The following is a 24,400-nucleotide window of genomic DNA, read 5'->3' as shown; positions in this document are numbered from 1 at the left end:
CTTCTTCCCTCTTGTTTTTTCATTAGATCTGAGGAACGGTGCATAAGAGAGACAGACAGCAACCCAATACTCTCTTTTTTTTTGGCCAAAGCAACCCAATACTCAACACCTCAATTTCTCTCTCTACAACTTTTGAAAATGGTTGATTAGCTCTCTGTTTCTGTGTTTATTTCTGGAAACAGTATTGTTTTCCCTCTCTTATTTCCATCGGATCGTGGGGTTTTGATCAGCTTGTATTCAAATCGTTGATGACTCAAACTGGGAGACATCAACCATCCACGGAGGAGACGGTGCGAGAATCAACAGAAAGCTAAAAGAGAGAGGGAAAATCTGAGGGATCTGCTCCCATGGAAAACATAGTATAGATAGGGAAACAAATCAAAAAGCTAATTTACTTTCCAGCTATCTTTCCACTTTTCGTCTCCTCTTTCTTTTTGAATGCCTTTGATGCGAGATAGAAATTCGAAATTGGCGGTGGATGCACTGTGGTTGTGTAAAGTCCTCCTCATTAATGGAGGGCTCACCAAAGTTTGACAAACTCATTTGTAGAGAGAAAGTTTTCTTCTCTCTCAGCCACTTATGTTGACTTTAAAGAGAGAGAGAGAGCTCTCCTTCTCTTCTCTTATCTCCACCGAATTCACCTATTTATGACAAAGGAGACAACCATTAATATGGACGGTAAGTCCTTTGACAAATTGTCAAGGGAGATAAGGCAACGTTCATCCTTTCTTCTCCTCTCCAGCTATAAATAGGGGTGGGGAGGTTTGCTTGAGAAGCAGAGAAGTGTAGAGAGAAGCAAGAGAGTGAAGCCAAGTGAGAGAGGCTAAGCCAAGTGAGAGGCAAGCCAAGTGTGGGAACACTCCTCTAGAGTTGAGAGTGTGAATTGAGAGAGGGTGTACAGGGGTATCCGGTTTTGGATACAAGGTTGGGTTGGGTTGTAAATCCAAGCACTGTACAAGAGTTGTATTTCAACTTTCTCATAGTGAAGATCTCATTACGCCCGTGGATGTAGGCAAAGCCGAACCACGTATATTATTGTGTTGGTGCTTCCTTTGTGATTATTTCTTTCGTTATATTTCACGTGGGTCCCATACAAGTACTATTCACGTGGGCCCCACACCGACACTATTCACAACACTATTCACACGGGCACTATTCACGAATACATTTTTGTATTGTTTTTCTCTGTCGATCTTTTACACAAGAGGGGAAATAGTGAACCGTCTATCAATCTTTTTCCCAACAAGTGGTATCAGAGCCTGGTTCGCGTGACTGTTCGTAAAAGATGTCGATGGAGGGAAGCGCCGTAGGACGGATGATCAGCTTGAACGGGAGCAACTGGATGATATGGAAATCCAAGATGGAAGATTTGCTATATTGCAAAGACTTGTATGCTCCCATAGAAGGTGCATCGTCAAAACCAGAGCAGATGTCTGAAGCGGAATGGAAAGTCCTAGATCGAAAAGCCGTTGGTTTCATACGCCAATGGTTAGATGATTTTGTTTATCATCACGTTTCCACTGAAAGTTCGGCGCATTCACTATGGCAAAAGCTAGAAGGTCTGTATGAGAGAAAATCTGCTTGCAACAAGGCATTCCTTATCAGGAGACTTGTAAATCTCAAATACAAGGAAGGGAGTTCTGTGGCAGCACACTTAAATGAGGTACAAAGTATTGTTAACCAACTCAGTTCTATGAAAATGACACTTGATGATGAGTTGCGAGGCTTTGTTATTGTTAAGTTCGTTGCCGAGAAGTCGGGAAACCTTAGTTGTCTCCCTCAGTAACTCAGCTCCTGAAGGAAAGCTCACAATGGATATAGTAGCTGGAAGCCTACTGAATGAAGAGACAAGGAGAAAATCCTCAATCTCATCTCACAGTGAAGCCCTTGTCACTAAGAAGCGGGGGAGAAGTAAAACTAGACCGCCTCATTTTCGTGAGAAATCACATGGAAGATCCAAGTCAAGAAGCAGGATCACATGCTACTACTGTAAAAAGGTAGGGCATATGAAGAAAGATTGTAGAAAGCTTAAGGCACGAATGGAGAACCAAAGTGAGGACAAAGAAGACAAAGAAACCACTGCCATCAGCTCAGATGGAGATATTATCATCGTCTCAACTAGTGATGAGTTTTGCCTCACTTCTACATGCCATGACTCAGATTGGGTCATTGATTCAGTGCATCCTTCCATGTTACCCCTTACAAAGAATTCTTTACTGCTTTTGAATCAGGTGATTTTGGTACAGTAAAGATGGGTAACAATGGCATTTCAAAAATCATGGGTAAAGGTAATGTGTGCATCAAGACAAATGTCGGATGCCAAATGGTTCTCAAGGAAGTAAGGTATGTGCCAGACCTCCGTTTAAATCTAATCTCTGCGGGGAAAGCTAGATGAAGAGGGATACCATAACCATTTTGGTAATGGTCAATGGAAACTTACCAAATGATCTCTAGTGATGGCAAGAGGTAGCAAATGTTGCACTTTGTACAAAACACAAGTGCAAATATGCAAAGCAGGGGTAATTGCAGCAGAAGAAGAGTCCACTGCAGATTTGTGGCATCAAAGACTTGGCCACCTGAGTGAGAAAGGTATGCAAATTCTCACAAAAGGGAATCTTTTGCCAAACATTAAAGGTACGCATCTAAAACAATGTGTTCATTGTTTAAAGGGAAAACAACATCGTGTTACCTTTAATAGAACTTCTTCCTATAGAAAAAGAAAAATTTTGGAATTAGTGCATTCGGATGTATGTGGTCCTATGAAAGTAAAAACTCTTGGGGGAGCTTTGTATTTTGTAACTTTCATAGATGATGCATCTAGAAAAGTGTGGGCATATGCATTAAAAACTAAGGATCAAGTTTTTGATGTATTTAAAACTTTTCATGCCTCTGTTGAAAGAGAAACAGGTAAAACTCTTAAATGTGTCCGTACTGACAATGGAGGTGAGTACAGTGGAGCATTTGAAGAGTATCAGAAGGAGCATGGAATCCGTCATGAGCAGACTGTTCCAAAGACCCCACAACATAATGATGTAGCTGAAAGGATGAACCGCACCATTATTGAAAGAATAAGATGCATGCTTTCACATGCAAAGTTGGCAAGGTGCTATTGGGGAGAAGCAATGCGCACAGCCGTTCATCTAATCAACTTATCTCCATCAGCCCCCTTGAATGGAGATGTTCCTCAGCGAGTCTAGAGTGGAAAGGAGGTATCCTATAACTACTTGAAGGTGTTCGGTTGTAGGGCGTTCGTGCACGTCCCAAAAGACGAACGAACCAAACTTGATGAGAAAGCAAAACAATGTATTTTCTTGGGTTATGCTACTGACAAGTTTGGTTACAGGTTATGGGATCCAATTGATAAGAAGGTAATCAGAAGTAGAGATGTGGTCTTTCTAGAAGACCAAACGATCCAAGACTTTGATAAGATCGAGAAGCCTCAACCAGATAATGACAATCTTATTGACCTTAGTCCAAACACTTCACCATCGGTGCAAGGTGAAGGGGGAGATGTTCAAGAAGGTGATGGTCCCACAAATGGTGAACAAAGTGAGCAACCAGCTCACGAACCACCAGTTGAGCCTGAGTTAAGAAGATCCACCAGGCCACGACGTCAATCTACCAGGTATTCACCTAATCAGTTTGTTATGCTAACAAATGCAGGTGAACTAGAATGCTTTGAAGAAGCAAATGAAAGCAAGCATAAAGATGAGTGGTTGAATGCTATGCAAGAAGAGATGGATTCTCTGCATAAGAACCACACATATGACCTGGTAAAGTTACCTGAAGGTAAGAAAGCACTCGAGAACAAATGGGTGTTTAAGCTAAAAGCCCAAGAGAAAAGCTCACAACCAAGGTACAAGGCAAGGTTGGTTGTGAAGGGATTTAGGCAAAAGAAAGGTATTGACTTCGATGAAATTTTTTCACATGTAGTAAAAATGTCTTCTATACGGGTGGTGTTAAGTTTAGCTGCTAGTATGGATTTGGAAATCCATCAACTAGATGTAAAGACGGCCTTTCTCCATGGAGATTTGGAGGAAGAAATTTACATGGAGCAGCCAGAAGGGTTTGAAGTCAAAGGTAAAGAACACATGGTCTGCAGGTTAAGAAAGAGCTTGTATGGCTTGAAACAAGCACCAAGGCAATGGTACAAGAAGTTTGATTCATTCATGATGGATCATGGGTATAACAGAATAGCATCAGACCATTGTGTGTTTGTTAAGAAATTTTCTGAAGAAGATTTCATTATTCTTTTGTTCTATGTTGATGACATGTTGATTATTGGTCAGGATGTCAATAAAATTGACAGGTTGAAGACACAATTGAGCAAGTCCTTTGCCATGAAGGATTTGGGAGCTGCACAACAAATCTTAGGCGTTAAGATTTATCGTGATCGAGCAACTAGAAAGTTGTGGCTATCACAAGAAAGGTATGTGCAGAAGGTACTTGAAAGATTTAATATGAGCAAAGCTAAATCTGTAAGTACCCCCCTTGGTAGTCATTTCAAGTTGAGTAGTGAACAAAGTCCCTCAACTGAAGAAGAAAGGGATGAAATGAAATGCATTCCCTACTCTTCAGCAGTAGGAAGTCTGATGTATGCCATGGTCTGTACTAGACCTGATATTGCACATGCAGTAGGAGTTGTTAGTAGATTTCTATCCAATCCTGGAAAGGAACACTGGGAAGCAATGAAGTGGATAATGAGATATCTTAAAGGTACTACTAACATTTCTCTGTGTTTGGAAGCCAGTCACCTATGTTACAAGCATATACAGATGCTGATTTGGCTGGAGACATTGACTCCAGGAAATCCACATCAGGATACCTAGTTACCTTTGCGGGGAGGCAGTGTCATGGCAATCTAAGTTGCAAAAATGTGTGGCTTTGTCATCTACCGAAGCAGAGTACATCGCTGTTGTTGAAGCATGTAAGGAGATGCTATGGATGAAGCAATTCACTCAAGAACTCGGTCTGAAACAAGAAAAGTATGTCATTCATCATGACAGCCAAAGTGCAATTCATATAAGTAAGAATCCAAGTTTGCATTATAAATCCAAACACATCCATGTAAGGTATCATTGGATACGAGATGTATTGGAACGGAAGCAGTTGCAGATTGAAAAAATCCATACTGACAAAAATGGAGCGGATATGATGACAAAGGCACTACCAAAGGGCAAACATAACTACTGCAGCAACACGGCAGGCATGATCTGTCCCTCCATATGAGTCGGAGGGGAAGTTTGTAAAGTCCTCCTCATTAATGGAGGGCTCACCAAAGTTTGACAAACTCATTTGTAGAGAGAGTTTTCTTCTCTCTCAGCCACTTATGTTGACTTTAAAGAGAGAGAGAGAGCTCTCCTTCTCTTCTCTTATCTCCACCGAATTCACCTATTTATGACAAAGGAGACAACCATTAATATGGACGGTAAGTCCTTTGACAAATTGTCAAGGGAGATAAGGCAACGTTCATCCTTTCTTCTCCTCTCCAGCTATAAATAGGGGTGGGGAGGTTTGCTTGAGAAGCAGAGAAGTGTAGAGAGAAGCAAGAGAGTGAAGCCAAGTGAGAGAGGCTAAGCCAAGTGAGAGGCAAGCCAAGTGTGGGAACACTCCTCTAGAGTTGAGAGTGTGAGTTGAGAGAGGGTGTACAGGGGTATCCGGTTTTGGATACAGGGTTGGGTTGGGTTGTAAATCCAAGCACTGTACAAAAGTTGTATTTCAACTTTCTCATAGTGAAGATCTCATTACGCCCGTGGATGTAGGCAAAGCCGAACCACGTATATTATTGTGTTGGTGCTTCCTTTGTGATTATTTCCTTCGTTATATTTCACGTGGGTCCCATACAAGTACTATTCACGTGGGCCCCACACCGACACTATTCACAACACTATTCACACGGGCACTATTCACGAATACATTTTTGTATTGTTTTTCTCTGTCGATCTTTTACACAAGAGGGGAAATAGTGAACCGTCTATCAGTCTTTTTCCCAACAGGTTGCGCCTTCTTCGAATCCTCCTCATATAATCTCTGCCACGAACAACAATTCAAGCCTCTCCCATGAACAATACTGAAGGAACCACTGCACACGCTCCAATTTTCAAAAGTTGCAGAGAGAGAAATTGAGGTGTTGAGTATTAGGTTGCTGTCTGTCTCTCTTATGCACCATGGTTCCTCATGTTCGATGGAAGAACAAGAGGGAAGAAGATGGAGTTGACATCACAAACGATGGGAGAAAGATGGAAATAAATCTTTGGAAACCATATTTAGAACCGGGTCTCAAAGACGGATTTTTTTTTTTTTTTTGTTAAAATGGGTCATAAGATGGGTCACTTTCATTTAAAACCCTGCCTTCTAATCTGAGCCGTTTATTAAGAATACGCCATATGTCTAATTGTGGTGCCACACTGATGTGCACAACAGGGAGACGTGCACAACAGGGAGACGTGCACAACAGAGGATTTTTTTCCAATCAACTCCAATGGGTGACTCAGTTGGCAAAACACTAACGCTTTCACGTAGGAGGTCAGAGTTTGAATCCTCTTAAGATTTGAAACTACTAGATCTAGAGAGGTTTAGATGTCTTGCACCCGAGTCCCAGACAAGAAAATCCACAAAGGTAAAGATATTGTCTGACCTGAGAATATAGTTAAACACAAGATAACTAAAAATAAGAGCAAGTTTAGAAATCTCAGCAACTAGACTCCTACTCAAGGATGTACCAAGCCCTTGAAAGGCATTGAAAACTAACATGTAATATGAGTTAAACTTGCAAATCTAACTTACAAATCTGAAACACCCAAAGATTTTGACATATCATCAAACAATCACAAACAACTTCAATCTCCACTACTGCTACAGATGAACCCTCACTCTCCACACATTGAATTGCTATAAATCTCTAATTTGAATCCCATAAAATACACCGAGGACCACCAAATTGGGACTGCTCATCCCAATAGCCATCCACAAATATTTGGAACATGGCCCTGTCTTGTCTTCAACAACTGTGGGAACAAGAGTGATTGTAGACCTTTGGCAGGGATTGCATCCATGACATGATCTATTAAATAAACCCCGAGGGGTGGCTAGTTGGCAAATACCAACACTTCCACATAGGAGGTCAGAGTTCAAATCCCCTCAGGGTCAGGAGCGAAGCCCTACCTATATTAATTATATAAAAGCGCAATAAGGATGTAGTCGTGGTGCGTACAAGCTGGCCTGATGAACCTCATTCCAAAAAAAAAAAAAGACATGATCTATTAAATAGGTGATTAGGTTTTTGGACGGAAAAATAAATAGTTAATTACTTTCGTGAAAACAAACCGGAGAAAATTTTCCGATAAATATTTCCAATTTAAATGTCCCTTAACCATAAGACATAAGCGAGGAGAGCACCAACATCTACTACTGGCGTCTCTCTCATACTTGTCATGGACGAAACGGAGGTGAAGTCGAAGAAGGGGCCTGGGAGGCTCTGCTCTATCTGCAATCTCAGGAAACCCTCCCTCAAAAGACCTAAAACTCTGGAACAGGTTCGTTGGTTATCTTCTCTTTTTTTGATCGTTTGATGACTCTTCTGCTAAAAGTTGATTCAAGTCTCTCCATTATAGATTTGCAAGGAATGTTTCTATGTCGTTTTCGAGGAGGAGATCCACCGGGTTATTGTGGACAACCAGCTTTTCAAGCCTGGTGAACGTATCGCCATCGGTGCCTCTGGTGGTAAAGGTAGATTCTTCACTCTCATTGTTGCAATCTCTGTTTTTGGGCTTCTTTCCCTTTGAATATGACGGTTAACTAGGTTGCGAATTCAACTTTATTATTGAAGACATAACTCTCTTTTTAATGTTAGCTACACTGGTAACTGCATGGTAGAAACAGTTGAGTCTGTTGATTTCTGTACAGTGCTTTTTCCATAGTATTTGAGTGTGAAATGTATGAATTAGGTTTAGTGAACTTCCTCTGTTACTACCTCTGGGGATTGTTTTATGTCATTTGGTGTGCGACTCTGAGCTAAACAAGTTCAAGTTTTCTGTTTCCCCATCAATCCAACAGGGATGCATGCTCCCTCTATTTTCCCCCTTTTTAGAATTCAAGATATTTGATTTTTCAAATGATGCAAATATTATTCAATTTATCTGAGCCTCTATCGTTTCGTTAGGAGATGCATGTTCATTCTTACTGATAAGAAGTAGAATCAATGCAAACTTGTTATTTTGTGTTCCTCAATTCTTATAGGCCCTTCCCTCCTCAAAAAAAAATGCAGATTCCACTGTCCTTGCTTATGTGTTGTCAGAACTAAATCGTCGGCATAATTACGGACTGGATCTCTTCCTATTATCAGTGGATGAAGGGATCACGGGGTACAGGGATGACTCGTTGGAGACTGTCAAAAGAAATGAAATTCAGGTAATCATTCAATTTACTACCTTCTTTTCCATAAGCTTTTTTTTTATTATTATTTTTTTTTGGGGGGGTTGTTGGGGGGTGGTTTGAGTATGATAAATTCTGTAAAGTGGGATTTACCAAAGACAAAAAAATGTGTCTGTAGTCCTTATTGAACAAAGCTAAATATATTAGCTAAAGAGGTTACACCTTAGACTAATAACAAAAGGACCAAGACATGTTTCACTGATGCTAAAAAGTTGTGGTTCAGATTGGAGAGAACCACTTTCTTTTCAACTACTTCAAAGCAAGAAATGTGGTCCATTTCTGAGCAAATGTCTTTCTGTCCAGTCATGCCCAATCAAACCACCATTTTGTAGGGAAAGAAGTTATGTTTCTTTTCTTCCATAAGCCCCAATACATTTCTAATGTAAGCGTCCATTTTATGTCTTTTGTAGTTTATTTCAGGGATCTATCATTTAGATTTCTCATTCATGTTGTTTATTCTACATTAATTTTCCCCCTTTTCTAGTTCACATGCAGTAATTTACCAGCATGTCCTCAGTTTACCATGTCCACCCAGTTGCTTCACATGATTAATCGAATATCTTTTCCCCCATTTTGGCATGAATGAGTGATTTCTTTCAGCTTTGTATGAAGAAGTATGACAAAAGGAATGCTAGAATATTAGCTATATACTATTTTTTTGGCTCAGAATATCACCTCTAACTTGAATCTACTATATATTAGTTTATTTCATGATTCCAAGGTTCTGGTTGTTATAGTTAGTTACATGGATCTCAGAAATAACTTTCTACACAATTACTTTTAGTGCCTTTTATTAGATTAGTAATTTCTGGGTTGTTAACTTTCCTGCTTATCATTCTAGAATTCAGATCCTGTGTTTGCAATTTTAATTTTCTTATTATCCTACTCTCCCTTTTATTGAGAGGGGAATTGTTTTTCTCGGGCAAGAGGGTGAAAGAAGGGGGAGGGGAAGGTTGGTTGCTTTGGATACCACTATGGTTCACTAATGAACTTGTGCATGTGTTCATATGTTCTCCAGTATGGCCTACCACTGAAAGTTGTCTCCTACAAGGATCTGTATGGATGGACGATGGACGAAATAGTGAAGATGATAGGCTTAAAGAACAATTGTACATTTTGTGGGGTCTTTCGTCGTCAGGTATGAGAACTAGTTTTATGTCTTCAAATTTACACAGGTGGTTCTATTGATGGTATTACCTTCTGTGCTTTTGCTCCAATAGGTACTTTTGCAGAAATTTATAGTAAAATTTAATTCTTTATGAGTAAAAGTAAACTGGTGAAATAAATCAACATGCTCCATGACCTTTCAGTATGGCAGATGCACTGTGTGAAGCCTAAAGTTGATGGATAATCTGTGTGTGTGTGTGTGTGTGTGTATCCGTGGGACATTTTGTTGGGAGCTGCAGAAGCTCCCATAGGTGTGGGGTTGTACCCTTTGTTTGGGGGTTTGAAGTCAGAAATTTAGTTGTGTCTTATAAGCATCTACAAATTATTTGCTTCCCTCCCAAGAACGCCCTCAATCTAGTGTCTTAAGTATTCTGTTCGAACTCTTCTATTTAACTTAAGTTACCTAAAGTTGTAATAGAGATTTTATTTGGTTTGTTCTTATTTTAATGTCTTAGGCTCTTGATCGAGGTGCTGCACTTCTAAAAGTAGACAAGGTGGCTACTGGGCATAATGCAGATGATATTGCAGAAACCATTCTCTTAAACATTTTACGAGGTGATATTGCAAGGTAATGTTTGATTTACAAGAAATTTTCAAGGTAATTATTCAATAAAAGACTTTCAAGTTTGTTATATGTACTCAACTTTCTTAATGGTGATCTGCTTTGCAGATTGAGTAGATGCACTTCAATAATCACTGGTGAAGATGGACCAATTCCAAGATGCAAGCCTTTCAAATATACCTATGAGAAAGAGATTGTTATATATCCTTTTAGTAGATATTATTTACGTTGAAGATCCTGCATAATGCCAAAAACTCAACAAAACCTTGTCCCAACTAACGGAGTTGGCTACATCAATGCGGTTTTGCCATTTCAGTTTTACTTTAATATCGTTTTTTTCCTTTTTTGGTTAACCTAAATCGTACATATCAAGCTCTTTCATAAACTGTACATAAATTACCTTCTCATGTGTATTGCAATACCTTGACTAGATATTCACGTATGCATATTTCAAAAGGCTGGACTACTTCTCAACTGAATGTAATAAAATACTTCCCTTTTTCCTTTTGAGTTATATTCAAATGTCTTTTGTCTTTTTAGTATGGTGACCTTCCTTGTATAGTTGGACTTTTTGAATTGAGCTTGGTGCTTACTTTTGTTCAAATCCCTTTCTTTAGAACTTCTCAATTTCAGTTATCTTTGATTAGAAACTGTGTTTGCAAGTATGTACTGTTATCCCAGAATGAGGAAGTTTGAACCAATATAGTAATTCACTGATTGCAGTCAACCCAGCCATTAGAACAGTCACAAACTACCAGTGACTGGAGGGAAAAGGAATGGTAATAATCCAACATCAAAACTTGGGGAGGATCTGTTGAACTGTATGAAGATCCAGGGGTTTGAAATGTCTGCAGTAAAATTCATGTTAATATGGTGAGTGAATGAGGGCCAGTAAACCAGATCTAGGACCACCTAATGAGAGCCCAAGGGGTTTACTGGCACCATACGGCCCTACCAGCAACCCAACTGTCCTAGTATAGCGGTGTTTTGGTAATTTTTCTATTTTTGAGTTGAGTCCACTTAGGGTCTAGTTTGGTCCAGTATGTTTGTGGGACCCTAGATCTACTTTTGTTTTTGAATTTGAGTCATTATTTTGTATGGTATTGAAGAGTCCTTGTTGGGTTTAGATTCCTAGATTGTAAAAGAGTCACCTTGTTTCAATCTACTTCTTGTAGGGATTCCATATCTACTCTTAGTTTCTAAATTGGATCTTTCTAGAGTGAGATATGACAGAATCCTTGTTAGGGTCAGTGTCTTTAGTCAAGTAAGAGTCTTATTTAGAATTGGTTTGCAAGTTAGAGTCCTAGTTTCTTTTCTTTTTGGAAGTCAAGAGTTTTTTTCTGTGTTTTCCTTCATGTAGGCTATAAATAAGCCACTCTGGGTTGGGACAGATCATACTTGAATTATTGAATAAATCTAAGTGACGTAAACCCAATTTTAGGGTTAGGATTTCTTGGGAGAATTCCGTAAAATTTAGGGTTTTGCCTAGAATCTTCAACCAAACCAGCAGATGTCTCCAAAAGCTAATAGGTGATTCTAAGGTAACTTAGAAGTCTAAGGGAAAGGTAATGAGAAGGTAGGAAAGAGGCTAGGGTTTTACTAAATTCATGTGGGATGAATAGGGAAACTAAAATTATCCTAAAATTAGAGGGAGTGATACGGGAAAGAGTTAGGGTTTTTGATAAGCTCCTAAGGGATGATTTGAGATACCCAAAATTATTATGGGAATTTGGGAAAATTCAATTGACAAAGCCTAGGTGGGATGATATTATTTGGGAAGAAGGGTAAAATTAAGGTTTTTGGAATGTGTCTTGGGCAATTCTTTTTTGGATTTTTCTTTTTTTCTTCTTGCTTCTTTTTGTTTTTCTGTTTCTGGTTGCCGCAAGTCAGAAAAGGGGAGGGAGAACCAAGGGAGAAAGAGAGGGTTGGGGGGGGGTGTTTGGAGGGTTGGGGGATGCTGGATCCAGGGGTGGGGTCAGGGCTAGCAGGGTTGGGGGATAGGTTTAGGAGGATTGCAGGGGGTAGGGGAGGGGGAACTAGGGGCTGCTATGGGGTGGGGTGCAGTTGGGTTTCCTAGGTAGTGCAAGAGAGAAAATGGGAGGGGGAGGGCTGCAATGGTTGTGGTGTGGGATGAAGGGGAAGGGGGCTGGGTGTGTGCTTGGAGAAGTTGCTGGAGATGAGGATAGCTGCTGGTTCTTTAAGAATGATTGTGGCAATTGAAAACAAGAAGCTAAGAATCTGCTGTGGCCCTCCCAAGAAGGTGTCAACCTGTTTTCGCACAAAAGTTTTTCAATCCTTTATTTAATGCTGAGTGGCTTACTGTTAAGAAAAACTACCTAATATACACAGCAGAATCACATTTACAAGAGAGACAGCAGGGTTTACTTGGTTAGGACCAAGGGTTCTACATCCAAGGATGAGTCTTGCAACTCATTTATCATGCACTAAGCCAATATCAAAGAAAAGGTTTACAAAGATACAGACCTCTCTCAGCACTTTCAAAATAAGAACACAACAGATACAGCAAGACTGAGTGAAATATAACCACTAACCCCCAAACTGCTTTGATCTTACCAAGCGAGTAGATACACTAGAACACAAGCTTCATCCGCACTTAACTGAAGTCCAAAGCTTCACCATCTTGAGAGCAACTAGAGAGACAAACCTAGAAGCTCTAGAACAGAGCTCCACCGAGAGAACACACCCAGAGACCAAAACACAAAGAAAGATGATCGATTAACTGAACCAAACCCTAAAGAAGGGCATTTATACAACTCAGCCATATTACAATATAGCGCCTGGAACAAATACACAAGACTAACCTGTCCTAAACAGAATATGAAAAGACAATAATAACCCTGACAAGAGCATGATATTACAACACTTACAATGAAAAGATTGGCTTATTTATAGCCTTACATCAAGAAAGAAAGAATCTATCTCTATTGGGGAGACTTGACTTAGACTCAACTAGGACTTAGAAACTGACTCAACTGGGGTTTCCTTCATAAGTTAGGATGCCCTTTACAATTAAATAACAGCCACATAAAACAAAAGAATGTGACTTGAAATAAAAGACCTAATTATCATAAAAAGTCCTACTTAGAAGAAAGACTCCCTATGGCACACAAACTCAACTACTACCTCAAACTAAGACTTTAATACATGATTGGACTTTGAAAATTAAGACCACAATTCAGAAATAAAATCTGCAGCTAATTAAGGCTAAAAATGATCAATTTGTTCCTGTTGGGGTTTGGCCAGTTGTAAGTGCACCATCTTGGTTGGGTCTTGGGGGCCCAAACCAGGGTTTTGGCCAGGGGGAGGGCCCTTGTTCACATCACTAAGAATTGAAGGAAGAGCAGTTGAGTTGTGGGCTCCCTTGTAGGGTAGCCTGCAGCTGGTTTGGGAGACTTGAGTTTGCTGAAAATTTACTTCCCTTCCCTTACAAGTGACTACTGCATCCCCAATCTTATCCCTAGCCAGTGGAGGATAAGTCAGTAATCTGACGTATCTTAAAATGTAATATACATGGAAAGGAATGCATAGATTTTACAACCACATTCTAAGTAAGCCACTCTGATATGACCTCTACAGTTCCTGAACTTCAACCTTCATGTATTTACCTCTCTAATGATCCACTTTTAGTTGACTAAATAGTTAGCCAAAAGAAATGTGGCCCTTTATCTTCAATGTGGCACATATGAATACTGTGGTATTTGTTCTAACACTTGGGGATAATCTTTTATGTCACACCAAAATGGTGCTCACATCTGGAGGATCATGTTTAAGTGTATTGCTTTGTATCTGTTCATTTTGGTTTAAATATTCTATGATTGTTGCTTCACTATATAAAAGGAATACTTTGTTTATGTTTCTTGGAACTTGGTGTTTGAAATACAGACACACCCCACACACACACAAACACAAACACAGATGTTATGGATTCATCTTATTTTATTTCATCCAAGTACCTTTGAATTTTAAAATCCTTGAGGTTGATTTTGCCTTTATACTGAGGATATACAGAGACATTTCTCCTGGATTTTCTGGGGTTGTTAAATGTTTTTAGTGAGTAGCCATCCCTTGGGGAAAAAGATTAAAGGCACCTCTGCACGCTATTGTTGGACTCCACAAGGTTTATTGCATCATTCAGTAACTAAAAATGGATACTCCTGATGAACTGCAGGCATTTATTCCCCTAATGCTTACCGTGGGTTTGCTCGAGAATTTATCAAGGATTTAGAAAGAATAAGGTTATTATCCTTTTAAACATTTCTGACCAGATTTGAATTTGTATTATTGCTAAAAAGATAGTCTTTTTTTTTTTTTTTTGGGGGGGGGGGGGGATGAATTCAATTTGGTGTATGCATTCCTAAATTTGTAAAATGGTTCCCAGTGATCTTATTGACTGGCTTTTCAGTACAGACCAAGAGCTATACTTGATATCATCAAATCGGGTGAAAATTTTAGGATTTCAACGTCAACTAAAATGCCAGAGCAGGGAACTTGTGAACGTTGTGGTTATATTTCCAGTCAGGTGAGATGTACTTTCCTTGAGGCTATGTTTGGATGTCAAGCAACGAAAACAAAAGAAACTTTTCTACTTCTATTGATCTGCAATTAAATGCAAATACATTCATCCTTGATTTCTGAATTTCAATTTGCAGAAATGGTGTAAAGCATGTGTCTTGTTGGAGGGACTGAATCGAGGATTGCCAAAGCTAGGAATTGGGCGTACCCGAGGTCTCAACGGGCATTCAGGCGTTGAACAAACGGAAAAAATGAGCATACAGAGCAAACAGTGTGGGACATTGGACTTTTAGCATATATCTGGTACGCATTCCTGGAGTCGATTCTGAGTCTAGATTCAAGAATGTATTATGTTGCGTTTGGTACCTGATTCTATGGATGTTTGCATCAATTCAGTAATTCTATGGAATCCTAGTTCATTGAAATTAACAGTTTGGTTATCCTGATCCTGTGGAATGAATCCTGGTAAAAAACTATTTGGTTTCCCTGATTCGGTGTATTGAATCATCCTGAAAAATCATTTGGTTATTTTGAATCTGTGAAATGAATCCATCCTGAACTAGCCTGAAAAACTGTTTTGTTGCCTGATTCCATGGATTCCATTACTTTGAGTCTGCTAATTTGGTATATTTATTATAGTTGAAAAACTAAAAATTTGATTTCTGCAATGATTAAAATTTGTGTAAGGATTTGAAATCTATTACCATGTCTTACTCCACAAATCATTGACTCATCATCTGTGACATCATATCTTAGACCCTGAGAACAAACATGGATCCCATGATCCATAGTTGTAGAAACAAAGCAAACCCACTCCATTATTGAAGTATACAATCTATTGGATGTTCCATAAAATGCCAGAATATTAATAATAATTTATAAAAAAGGCGTACATTTATTTCATGTTTAAGAATTTTAGACATGAGAATATGCAGGGGAATTGATGAAGATTTTTATAAATAAGCTTTGCAAGTTTCATGTGAAGGGTAATAAATAGAAATGGGAGAGTTCAAGGGAACTGGGACTCATTTGACACTCCATGTTGGTATTTTACATGTTTTAAAGAAATTCAATTCTGATTTAACATAAATGAACATGTGAGATGTTTTGTGAAAGCTGACATTGGTTACTGGAGCATGAACCCTTTCATTAAAATACATAACAGGTAATTAAACAGGGTTTAAAATAGAGAAGACGAAGTGAAGTAGACTCTACAAGAAGTACCATGTCGGGTATCTACATGCATAGACCTTCTTCAGCCTATCCTATGTACAATCCACTACTCCCATCCTGAAATGGATGAGGCAGCCAGGGGATTTGGCAGGACAATATGTTGCAGTGCCTCCCTAACTCATCCTGCTCCACTTCAACTTAGATCCAAATTGTATTTGCTCCATGACTAGCAGCAGAAGGAGCTTATTGCTTGTCATCACCTTCTTGACAGGAAGGTTCTGCAACTTCCTCTCATATGCAGATGCAATCAAACTTTGTACCCCCAAAAAAAAGAAAAAAAGAGAAGAGACAATTCATTATTCAAGCACTGTGTAGGATAATCTTAGCAAACACATTTCTTGTTTTGATACATCAGACCGAATCCATAAGTTTTCTGGTTATTTTCCCTATCAGTTTAGTACTCACAATGTAAAATGCCACTTTCCTGAACTGGTGAAGTATTCGTTGGGAGGAACCAAAAATACTATTTCTGAAATTGAAGAATGAAATATTGGTCTAGGAAATAAATGATAAGTTACAAGTAAATCATCAATGAAAGTTGTGGCTGTTCACTGAACTCTTTTAATTATGGATTGTAATTAGATATGTCAACTTTAAACTAGCACAAGAAATGGTATAACCCAGCTGTTCATAATTAACAAACCAACATACTTAAATGTCCCTGAAATAAGCCAATTAAAAAAAAAAAAAAAAAAAATTAACAAACCAACAAAAGAGGTCATTCATATGTCGCCAAACCAACAAAAGAACTTATATTTGCGCCACTCCTTCCACACCCCTTAATGTCTTTCTTCCACTACTGGAACATACTTGTCCAGTACATTCTTCTTGTCTCCATCCATGGTTGCTTAGAAAATTGCTACCGAACTGTTTCTTTTCCATTAAGAACTGTTTTGCATCCCATAACCTCTGGAAATCAAGGCCAGGTATTGCATCAGTTGCTGCTTTTGAGCAAGGTTTAAAGTATCGGTATAGAGTATCGAATCGGTCAGGTGATTTTAAGAGACGATCGTCTGACGATATTGTATTGTTCGCTTTGTATTTTAGCGTATTTAGGGACGTTGAGATGTTCGTTCGGTTGGTCATATGGATCGCGGCTGTTCTGGTCTTACCTTGTTTGTGAGGTTGTGTAGCTTGTACTTCTATCATATCTGTTTTGTGTAGTATAAGCATCTATGGTGCAGATTGAAATGATAAAAGCAAAGCTAATGATCATATACGCATATATGGTATAGATTTCCTAGAGTCATCTTGACTTGTTTTTTAACACAATCTTTTTAAGATCATTAGAAGAAAAGAAAAGGGGGAACAAGATTCATATATTTATATTACAACCCAAATTCAAGCTTGAATTTCCCACTAGTCCAAGAGTGCCAAGCCTTTTATTGTTCAAACCATAAATTTATTTTAATAGGAACTAAATAATTAGAAGGTAGAACATTTTGTACATAACTAGCATGTGTTCATAGTTGTCAAATTGGGGCTCCGCCTAAGCAATAAGGCGACAAAGCGGTGCTTAGGCGGCAATAAGGCGACCAAAGCAGTTGGGTCAAAATTTTCAATATAACTATTTTTAAACTACTTTTCAATACAACTACTTTCTATAATAAGCTAAACAAATATTCAGTAGTCACATTCATCCAAAAAAAAAAAGCATTCAAGAATTATAATTATGAAAAATTATTAAAAAAAAAACACGAACATAAGTTCATCTCATCAAACCATGGTTGTCAAAGCGTTTGCCTAGGCATTTCCTGATTCATTGATTCTTGATGTTGAGTATGACTTATGCTTCACATTCTATTGCCGACGGGCACAGGGGTCCCGCTCCCCGGTGAGTGGCCGGGGGTCCGGGGAGGCCGCCCCGGAGCAAAAAATAGGTTCTATGTCTCTTTGGGCCTTGGAGTTCCTTTGTAGATTGGGCGTCAATTAAGCAGTTCAAAACAAAGCGGATCAAAAACCGCTTTGCCGCCTAGGCGCGCCTACGTGGACGCTTTGACAACTATGCATGTGTTACAAGAATCAAGAGTACTTGTTTTTTGGTTTGGCTGATGTCACCAACCTTTGCTCGCTTGGTGCAGCACATTGTGCTGAATGCTTAGTTATACCACCAGTTTCCTCTGATGAACATATGAACAATACATTATGACTAATTAATATACAAATTTCACAAAAATGAGACTATGAAGATCCTAAGCTTAAACATTAGTTTTCCTTATTACTTCCACACTTCACAATCCTCTTCCTTGGAAGTTAAGAAACTAACCTCTAATGCAAAAGCACTGCTGCAATTGCATATTGATAATCATGGAGAAAATTCAAGCCAACAATAAAGTTGAACAATTTTCCTTTATACAGGATATGTGGGGGCTGTTCCTACTAGCCTTAGTCCACGTCCAGTTACACACTACAGAAGGCACCGTCACAGCCCAAGCCTTTCCCGCTCTGATTTATTTTGTATTTCTATTATTTCAGTAAAATTAGTTTTATTTTAGTTTATTTATAGGAGCATTTTCTCCCCCCCCCCCTTTTTTTTTTCTCTTTCTCTTGCATGTATTTCAAATTTCCATTTTTATTAGTGGTGCAGTAGACAGTTTTAAACAGCCACAGTATGTAGGCATTTCTTTTCTGATTTTGAGGGCTATTGCAGGCTCTTTGAGGGATATGAATGACTGAATATAAAAACATGAATTAAAGGTTGAGCTTTGTCGTGCCTCTTCTCCCTTCCCTTGTTCTTCTTAGGCTTCCTCTCCTCAAAAACACAAACTCAATCCATATTTCCAATATATCCCTAAGATGCGTGATTATATCATCTATAAAGAAAGTTTAAAGACTCCTAGAATAAGATTATCCAACTAGGACAGTGACACTAAATCAAATAAGGAAAATAAAAGGAATTAGGAACCAAATATCCTATGTAGCTGACTTCTGAAATAATTAGAATAATAAAGTAAGTGACAAGTGACAACATTACCAAAAAAAACAAAACAGAATTCCTAGAATTCTAGAGAACATATGACTAACTAAACCCAGTTCATCTTGGTTAGGAAACCTAGTTAGATTTCGGCAGGCCCAAGCCATCACATCTAGCATTAGAGAAAATCAATCCAATTATCCCATTCTTATCTTATATCTTCTCTCTTTTCTACTTCTTTGGCTGATTTCTGAGCTTCAGCTTGAATTCGTGATTTTTGCTTTATGTTATAACAACCATGAGTGCTAATGAGCTGCTTAATCTCCTCCAGTCTATTCTCTATATTTTGTTTAACTAAGACAAGCTGTAGCTAAAACTTTTTTTTGTTGACGTTTCTATAGCCCCCCCCCCCACACACACAGGAAAAAAAATAAAAATAATAATAGTAATATAACCATCCAAAATTAGCACAATTTGGACTGCCAAAAGTAGCACTTTTAACAATCTCCAATCAATTTCAATAGCTTTGTAGACTAAGAGCGGTAGAAGCAGTAGCACCTCAACGTAGAAAGTAGAATCAAAAGGACTCTTGAAAGGAGCAGCAGCTCATGAAGTTCTGAAACAATTTATGAACTTGTTAGTTAATGCAAGAAGTTAGCATATTTCTAGCCTAAAAGCCCAGGAGTCTTGGGATAATTCAAATGGAACAATAGGTCCAGCAACTTAAAATGTCATTGCTTTTTCCAATAGACCAGCTCTCACACATCCCTTGCTTACAAAGACCACCAATTAAGGCAGTATAAGTAACAACATTAGGAGAGAGTGAAGACTTCAGCATTTTGCAATACAAATCAAAAGCAACTTGTAAATTACCTGCCTTCCAATGCCCATCAATTAAACAAGTAAAAGTCACTAAATTGGGAGGCAGTCCAGCACTCATCATATCTCGAAACACAGCATACCCCATGTTCAAATTTCCCATTTTACAGTACATATTAATAATCATATATAGGTAACCACATTTGGCAAGTAAAATTTCCACTTCAAACCAAGATACACAAAAGATTCTCTTTTTGTTCCATGCTTGCAAAACCCACTAATCAGAATATTAAATGTAATTAAATCAGGCTTATGTTTGCCACCACAATCCAATTCATAAGCACAGAAGCTCCTACCAAATGCCCAATCCGACAGTACCCATTCAACAAAGAGTTACAACTGACAATATCAAGCCTACAATGGACACTAAACATCCTTTCCAATATATCTTCAACCGATTTCAAATTGCCTAACTTACAGAAAAACCCAATAATGGAATTGCAGGAAGACTCAGGGAAGAGAAGGGGGGGGGGGGGAGAGACAACATAATAAGGATAAAAAGAGAATTCTTAGAACTAAAAGAAAAAAAGGAATCTTCACCTGCACATGATAAATTTGTGAACAAAGATGCTTGTTGTCATAAACCACCCACAAATGGATGTCACATTGTTCTAAACTGTCAGGACATCTACTTCAAAAGGTACAAGACAACAAAAGGTATATGAAAGCAAGAAAGAACAGAGAACAATCCATCAAACCAAAATAGGGCAGCCACTTTTTCACTAGTGGAAGACCAGAACCAAGAGTTCAAAGGAGACATATAATCCTAAATGCTAAGACATTCGACAGTTTGAAGGAGGGTAAAAGAGAGTTTGAAGATCGATTGACATACCACTCTATCAATGCAGCTCTGTCTCTTGAAGAAAGAGGTTTCAGCTCTCCTTTTTCGCAGCTCTCTTGTTGAAAGCTCTCTCTATCTCTCATCTCGTCAAAGCTCCCTCATCGCAGCTCTCTCTGTTTTGTTAAAAGGGTTTGATGGTTTTGGCTTTATAAAGATGATTCCTGGGATTCACGGATTTTATATAGTAGGGCTGGAATCCTTGGATTCAACCTCAAACCCTTGAATCCAAAGAATCCAAATTTTAGGCAAAAATGAGGATTCCATCTGATTTCTGGATCCAAATAGAATCATAACCCCAAGATAATCGAACAGTTTTTAAAAACTGGAATCATGATTCTATGGAATCAGGTAACCAAACACAACATTATAAAGCCCGATTATCTATTTTCTTGTTTCACAATGCTTTCTAGACACAAATTCTATTTCATGTATGTGATATTTGACAGTAGCCATGTCATGCCCCTCATTCTCAACCTATCATTTGAAAGGGACATCAATGATGATCCATAAACATTATTTTCTGAACAGGCCCATAAATTTAGGGGTCATCTTATAGTTAGTGATTGTATTGTTCTGTTTGGCTTCACAACTAATGCTTCATGAGATAAGCAGAGAATGATATCATGAATACAACAGATCTTAGGTTTTGAGGAAAGTCCCATATGGGAAGAGTAACGCCCATCCTATTGAAATTATTTCTCAGAGGTCTCATTGTGACTCATAAACTTGGCATTTTAGCAAGCTTTATGATTCGTATCCAAAGAAAAAATTAAAGTTGATTGTGATTTTTTTTGCAGATGAAATGTACAGGTTGTATTTGACTGTCCTCAAGCTCGCTCTTTATGGTGGCAACAGCCTGCAGTTGGATGGATCGCTCTTAACTATGATGGATCTATACGCGAGTGCATTGGTGGATACGGTGTGTTGGCGAGAGACTATAGAGACAGACCATGCTTTACCATGGCTGGGGGTTCATTTGGAATGATAATATTAATCGAATGGAGCTGCTTGCAATCAAGCATGTATATGGAGAAGGCACGGATGTTGGGGTTCACACAGGTGGATATTAATTTTGACTCTATGGTGGCAATCCAATCGATTTTGTAGCAGTATTCTATACCGTGGAGAACCCTGGATCTGGTATCTGAGGTTAGGAAGCCAAGGAATTCATCTTTTTAATTGTAACTTTGTCAATGTGTTTTGTGAGACTAACTTATGTGTTGATTTTCTTGCGGGATTCATGCAAACACCTCGCTATTGATGCCTTGCCATCTGCATTGTCTTGCCTCATTTTGAATGATGCCAGCAGGAAGTACTACAGATTGTAATCTATGTACAAGTTACCTCTGAATTAGTAAAAACTCTGTTTCTTTTGAAATAGGGGGAAAAAATTTAAGGTTAAGAGCCGAGCAAAAAGGAGAAAGAAGAATGGAGCAGTAATAAATTTCAGGATCCAACAATATCTGCCACTTTTACAGTCTCAATTCCTTGGCTTTGCTCAAACACTTTGATCAACTCAGGATCAACATTCTCTTCAGGCTCCCATGTAGGCTCTTCCATATCTATCCACTTCACCAAATACTCTCTCTTCCCATCCTCAACGTCTCTCTTTCCAACCACTCCTTCAGCCACAGCATATTCAAGTCCAGCCTCGAAATCTTTAACCAGGTCCTCTGCAATACACCGTGCCATCAGCCATTGGTTATCACCTCCATCCATCCATTTCACCAAATACTCCACGTTATCCCCTTTCCCTCTCTTCTCCATTATCTCCTCCACCTCTGCATACTCATAAATCGCCTCTTCAAGCACCTTTATCACCCTCTCCAACCCAATTCTCCTTGCAAACTGAATTGGGTTTCCCTTTGGTGTCGCCTTCAGAACCTCCCTCGCCAGATCCAATGGCGTTCTTCCTCTGTCATCTTCCACTTCAGGATCCGCACCCAGCTCCAGCAGAGCCTGAGCTACACCAGGTCTAACGTAGCCCGCCGCCATGTGAAGGGCAGTGAGTCCACCACTGTTTTCCCTGTGATTGAGGTTTGCTCCTGCCTGGGCTAACAGCCGCACGCAGCTTTCCGACCCCAAACCTGCCACGAATTGCAGTGCAGTCCGCCCAGCTTCGTCTACAGCGTCGATATCTCTTCCGTAGCCGATCTCTTCGGATTCACTGTTGGCTTCAAGTATTTGCCGGAGAGTGGCTTCGTCTGCTTTCTTGGCGGCGTTCCACCATGGAGTCTCATACTCCGCCACCACGTCTCCGGCGATGTTGCCGGATGGGACCCATGAAGGTGTGTGACCATCTTTCCATTCGATTAAGTACTCCATTCCAGTTCCACCTTCTAATGCTCTGCTTCCGATGATCTTGTTCACTTCGCCGTAGTATTCTTCTTCTTTTTCATCTACGAATCCCTCTGTAGCCTCTGTTTCAGTTAATTGGGGGTTCTTCTGATTGCTGATGGCTGAGACTGTAAGTTGAAATCTAGGGAAACAGCGTAGACGGAGGAGGGGAAGAAGGAAGTTGGTTGGTTTTGTGGATTGGGGAAAAGGTGTTGTTGGTGTTGAGAATGGTTTGAGCCGAGATAGAGACGGATTTACGAGTGCTTCCATGGTTGAGGAAGCGGAGATACTGGTTGTTTGATTTGTCGCGGATGGTTAATGTGGGTGACCAGTGGCAATGGAATGGATTCTTTCTGCGGTTTGGAGTAGTGAAATCGAGTGGATAATCTGCAGCGCATTCAGGATAAGAGAGGATCCATGGTTGTGCTGTCCGTTTTAGCTATTTTGTCATGACCCGACGGTTGAGGATTTGGCTTGTGTCGCTGGACAATCAGAACAAGCCACATCAGCCTATCCAAATATGCCAGTGGTTTCATTTTCACTGCTTAAATAAAAGAGTAAATTACAGATCGCATGCTTGAGTGAGGCATAAAGTATAGGATGCACGCTTTAGTGCTGATGTGTCCAAAAATTGTTCAACCATCGTAGGCCTTCAAGTTCCTACAAGATGAATGTCCGACTTTGCGGTCGGGAAGCCACTTCTGATGGTTAAGTCAATAAATGCACTACAACAGAGTTCAAACAAGTTTCAAAGTTTAATTAAAAGATACAATGGAGGGAAAACGGTTCAGTTACATTTTCTTCGTGTTATGCTTTGATTTATATAAGATTTACCTCATACTGTCAATCATTGGATCAATTCACAAGTCTCATCCTTAGTTGTCTGATCATTGGGTTTTCCTCCCTCAATGTGAGTTAGCGGTGGTTTTCATATAGAGCACGATCGCCTTTCATGAGTTTAGCAGGATCACTTCTCCTTCTATATTTGTCGGATTCCTTTGTGCTTACAACACCTGTGGATTTAATTCTTAAACTGACAAGAACGGGGTGATTGAACCGATAGTGATTCGACCTGGTTGGTTGTTATTTTCTACTTATCACAAGCCCTCCAGAGCAAATGATCGGGATCAAGAGACCGATCTTTTGGTATGCCTTTCTCGATTACGAACCATGGGTGTAGTAGGTGGACGTTTAAATGATCCTAGGTTTCTCAACCATCCTCCAAACCTCGCATTTACTGTCACATGTTACATCCTCTCGAGCCACATTTGCTCATTGCGAATCGCGCCTTTAATGCCATGTGCCCATTGGGAATAGGTGCCATCATGACGCCCTTTTTCTCAAACCGTCACCCACTTTTGGCCATTGATCTTGGATTAATCTTGTTTGTTGGTTTCTTGATCTCGAACCATCAACTATTCTCGATCGTAAATCTGAATTGATCATGTTTGTTAAAATCCATCTTTGGGTTTATTTAAACCCCCCCCCCCCCTTACCTTCA

The 24,400-nt window shown here is 39.4% G+C and overlaps 2 protein-coding genes across 3 annotated transcripts; one reads left to right on the top strand and one right to left on the bottom strand.

Moving 5' to 3' along the window:
• The first annotated feature begins 7,368 nt into the window (after window positions 1-7,368).
• Window positions 7,369-21,905, top strand: LOC149015454 (cytoplasmic tRNA 2-thiolation protein 1). 2 transcript variants are annotated; one of them, XM_089154936.1, is made up of 11 exons: window positions 7,369-7,535; window positions 7,614-7,728; window positions 8,267-8,409; window positions 9,452-9,571; window positions 10,056-10,168; window positions 10,271-10,363; window positions 10,602-10,642; window positions 14,352-14,418; window positions 14,591-14,702; window positions 14,833-14,998; window positions 21,373-21,905. In XM_089154936.1, exons 1-10 carry the CDS (start codon window positions 7,434-7,436, stop codon window positions 14,986-14,988), a joined length of 1,062 nt encoding a protein of 353 aa, XP_089011062.1. In that variant the 5' UTR covers window positions 7,369-7,433; the 3' UTR covers window positions 14,989-14,998; window positions 21,373-21,905. The 2 variants fall into 2 exon arrangements, with proteins under 2 accessions (XP_089011062.1, XP_089011061.1); XM_089154935.1 differs by having other exon boundaries at window positions 21,360-21,905.
• An 11-nt stretch (window positions 21,906-21,916) lies between these two features.
• CAO (chloroplast signal recognition particle component (CAO)) lies at window positions 21,917-23,357 on the bottom strand. The gene has a single exon (XM_089154933.1). The coding sequence runs from the start codon at window positions 23,167-23,169 to the stop codon at window positions 22,009-22,011; it is 1,161 nt and encodes a 386-aa protein (XP_089011059.1). The 5' UTR covers window positions 23,170-23,357; the 3' UTR covers window positions 21,917-22,008.
• Between the last annotated feature and the right edge of the window lie 1,043 nt (window positions 23,358-24,400).

This window comes from Hakea prostrata, chromosome 5 (assembly GCF_041222555.1).
Source record: "Hakea prostrata isolate BN-2017 chromosome 5, UWA_Hpros_2, whole genome shotgun sequence".
Classification (NCBI taxonomy): domain Eukaryota; kingdom Viridiplantae; phylum Streptophyta; class Magnoliopsida; order Proteales; family Proteaceae; genus Hakea; species Hakea prostrata.
The sequence above is the reverse complement of the archived record's forward strand: the minus strand, read 5'-3'. Positions and strand labels throughout refer to the sequence as shown.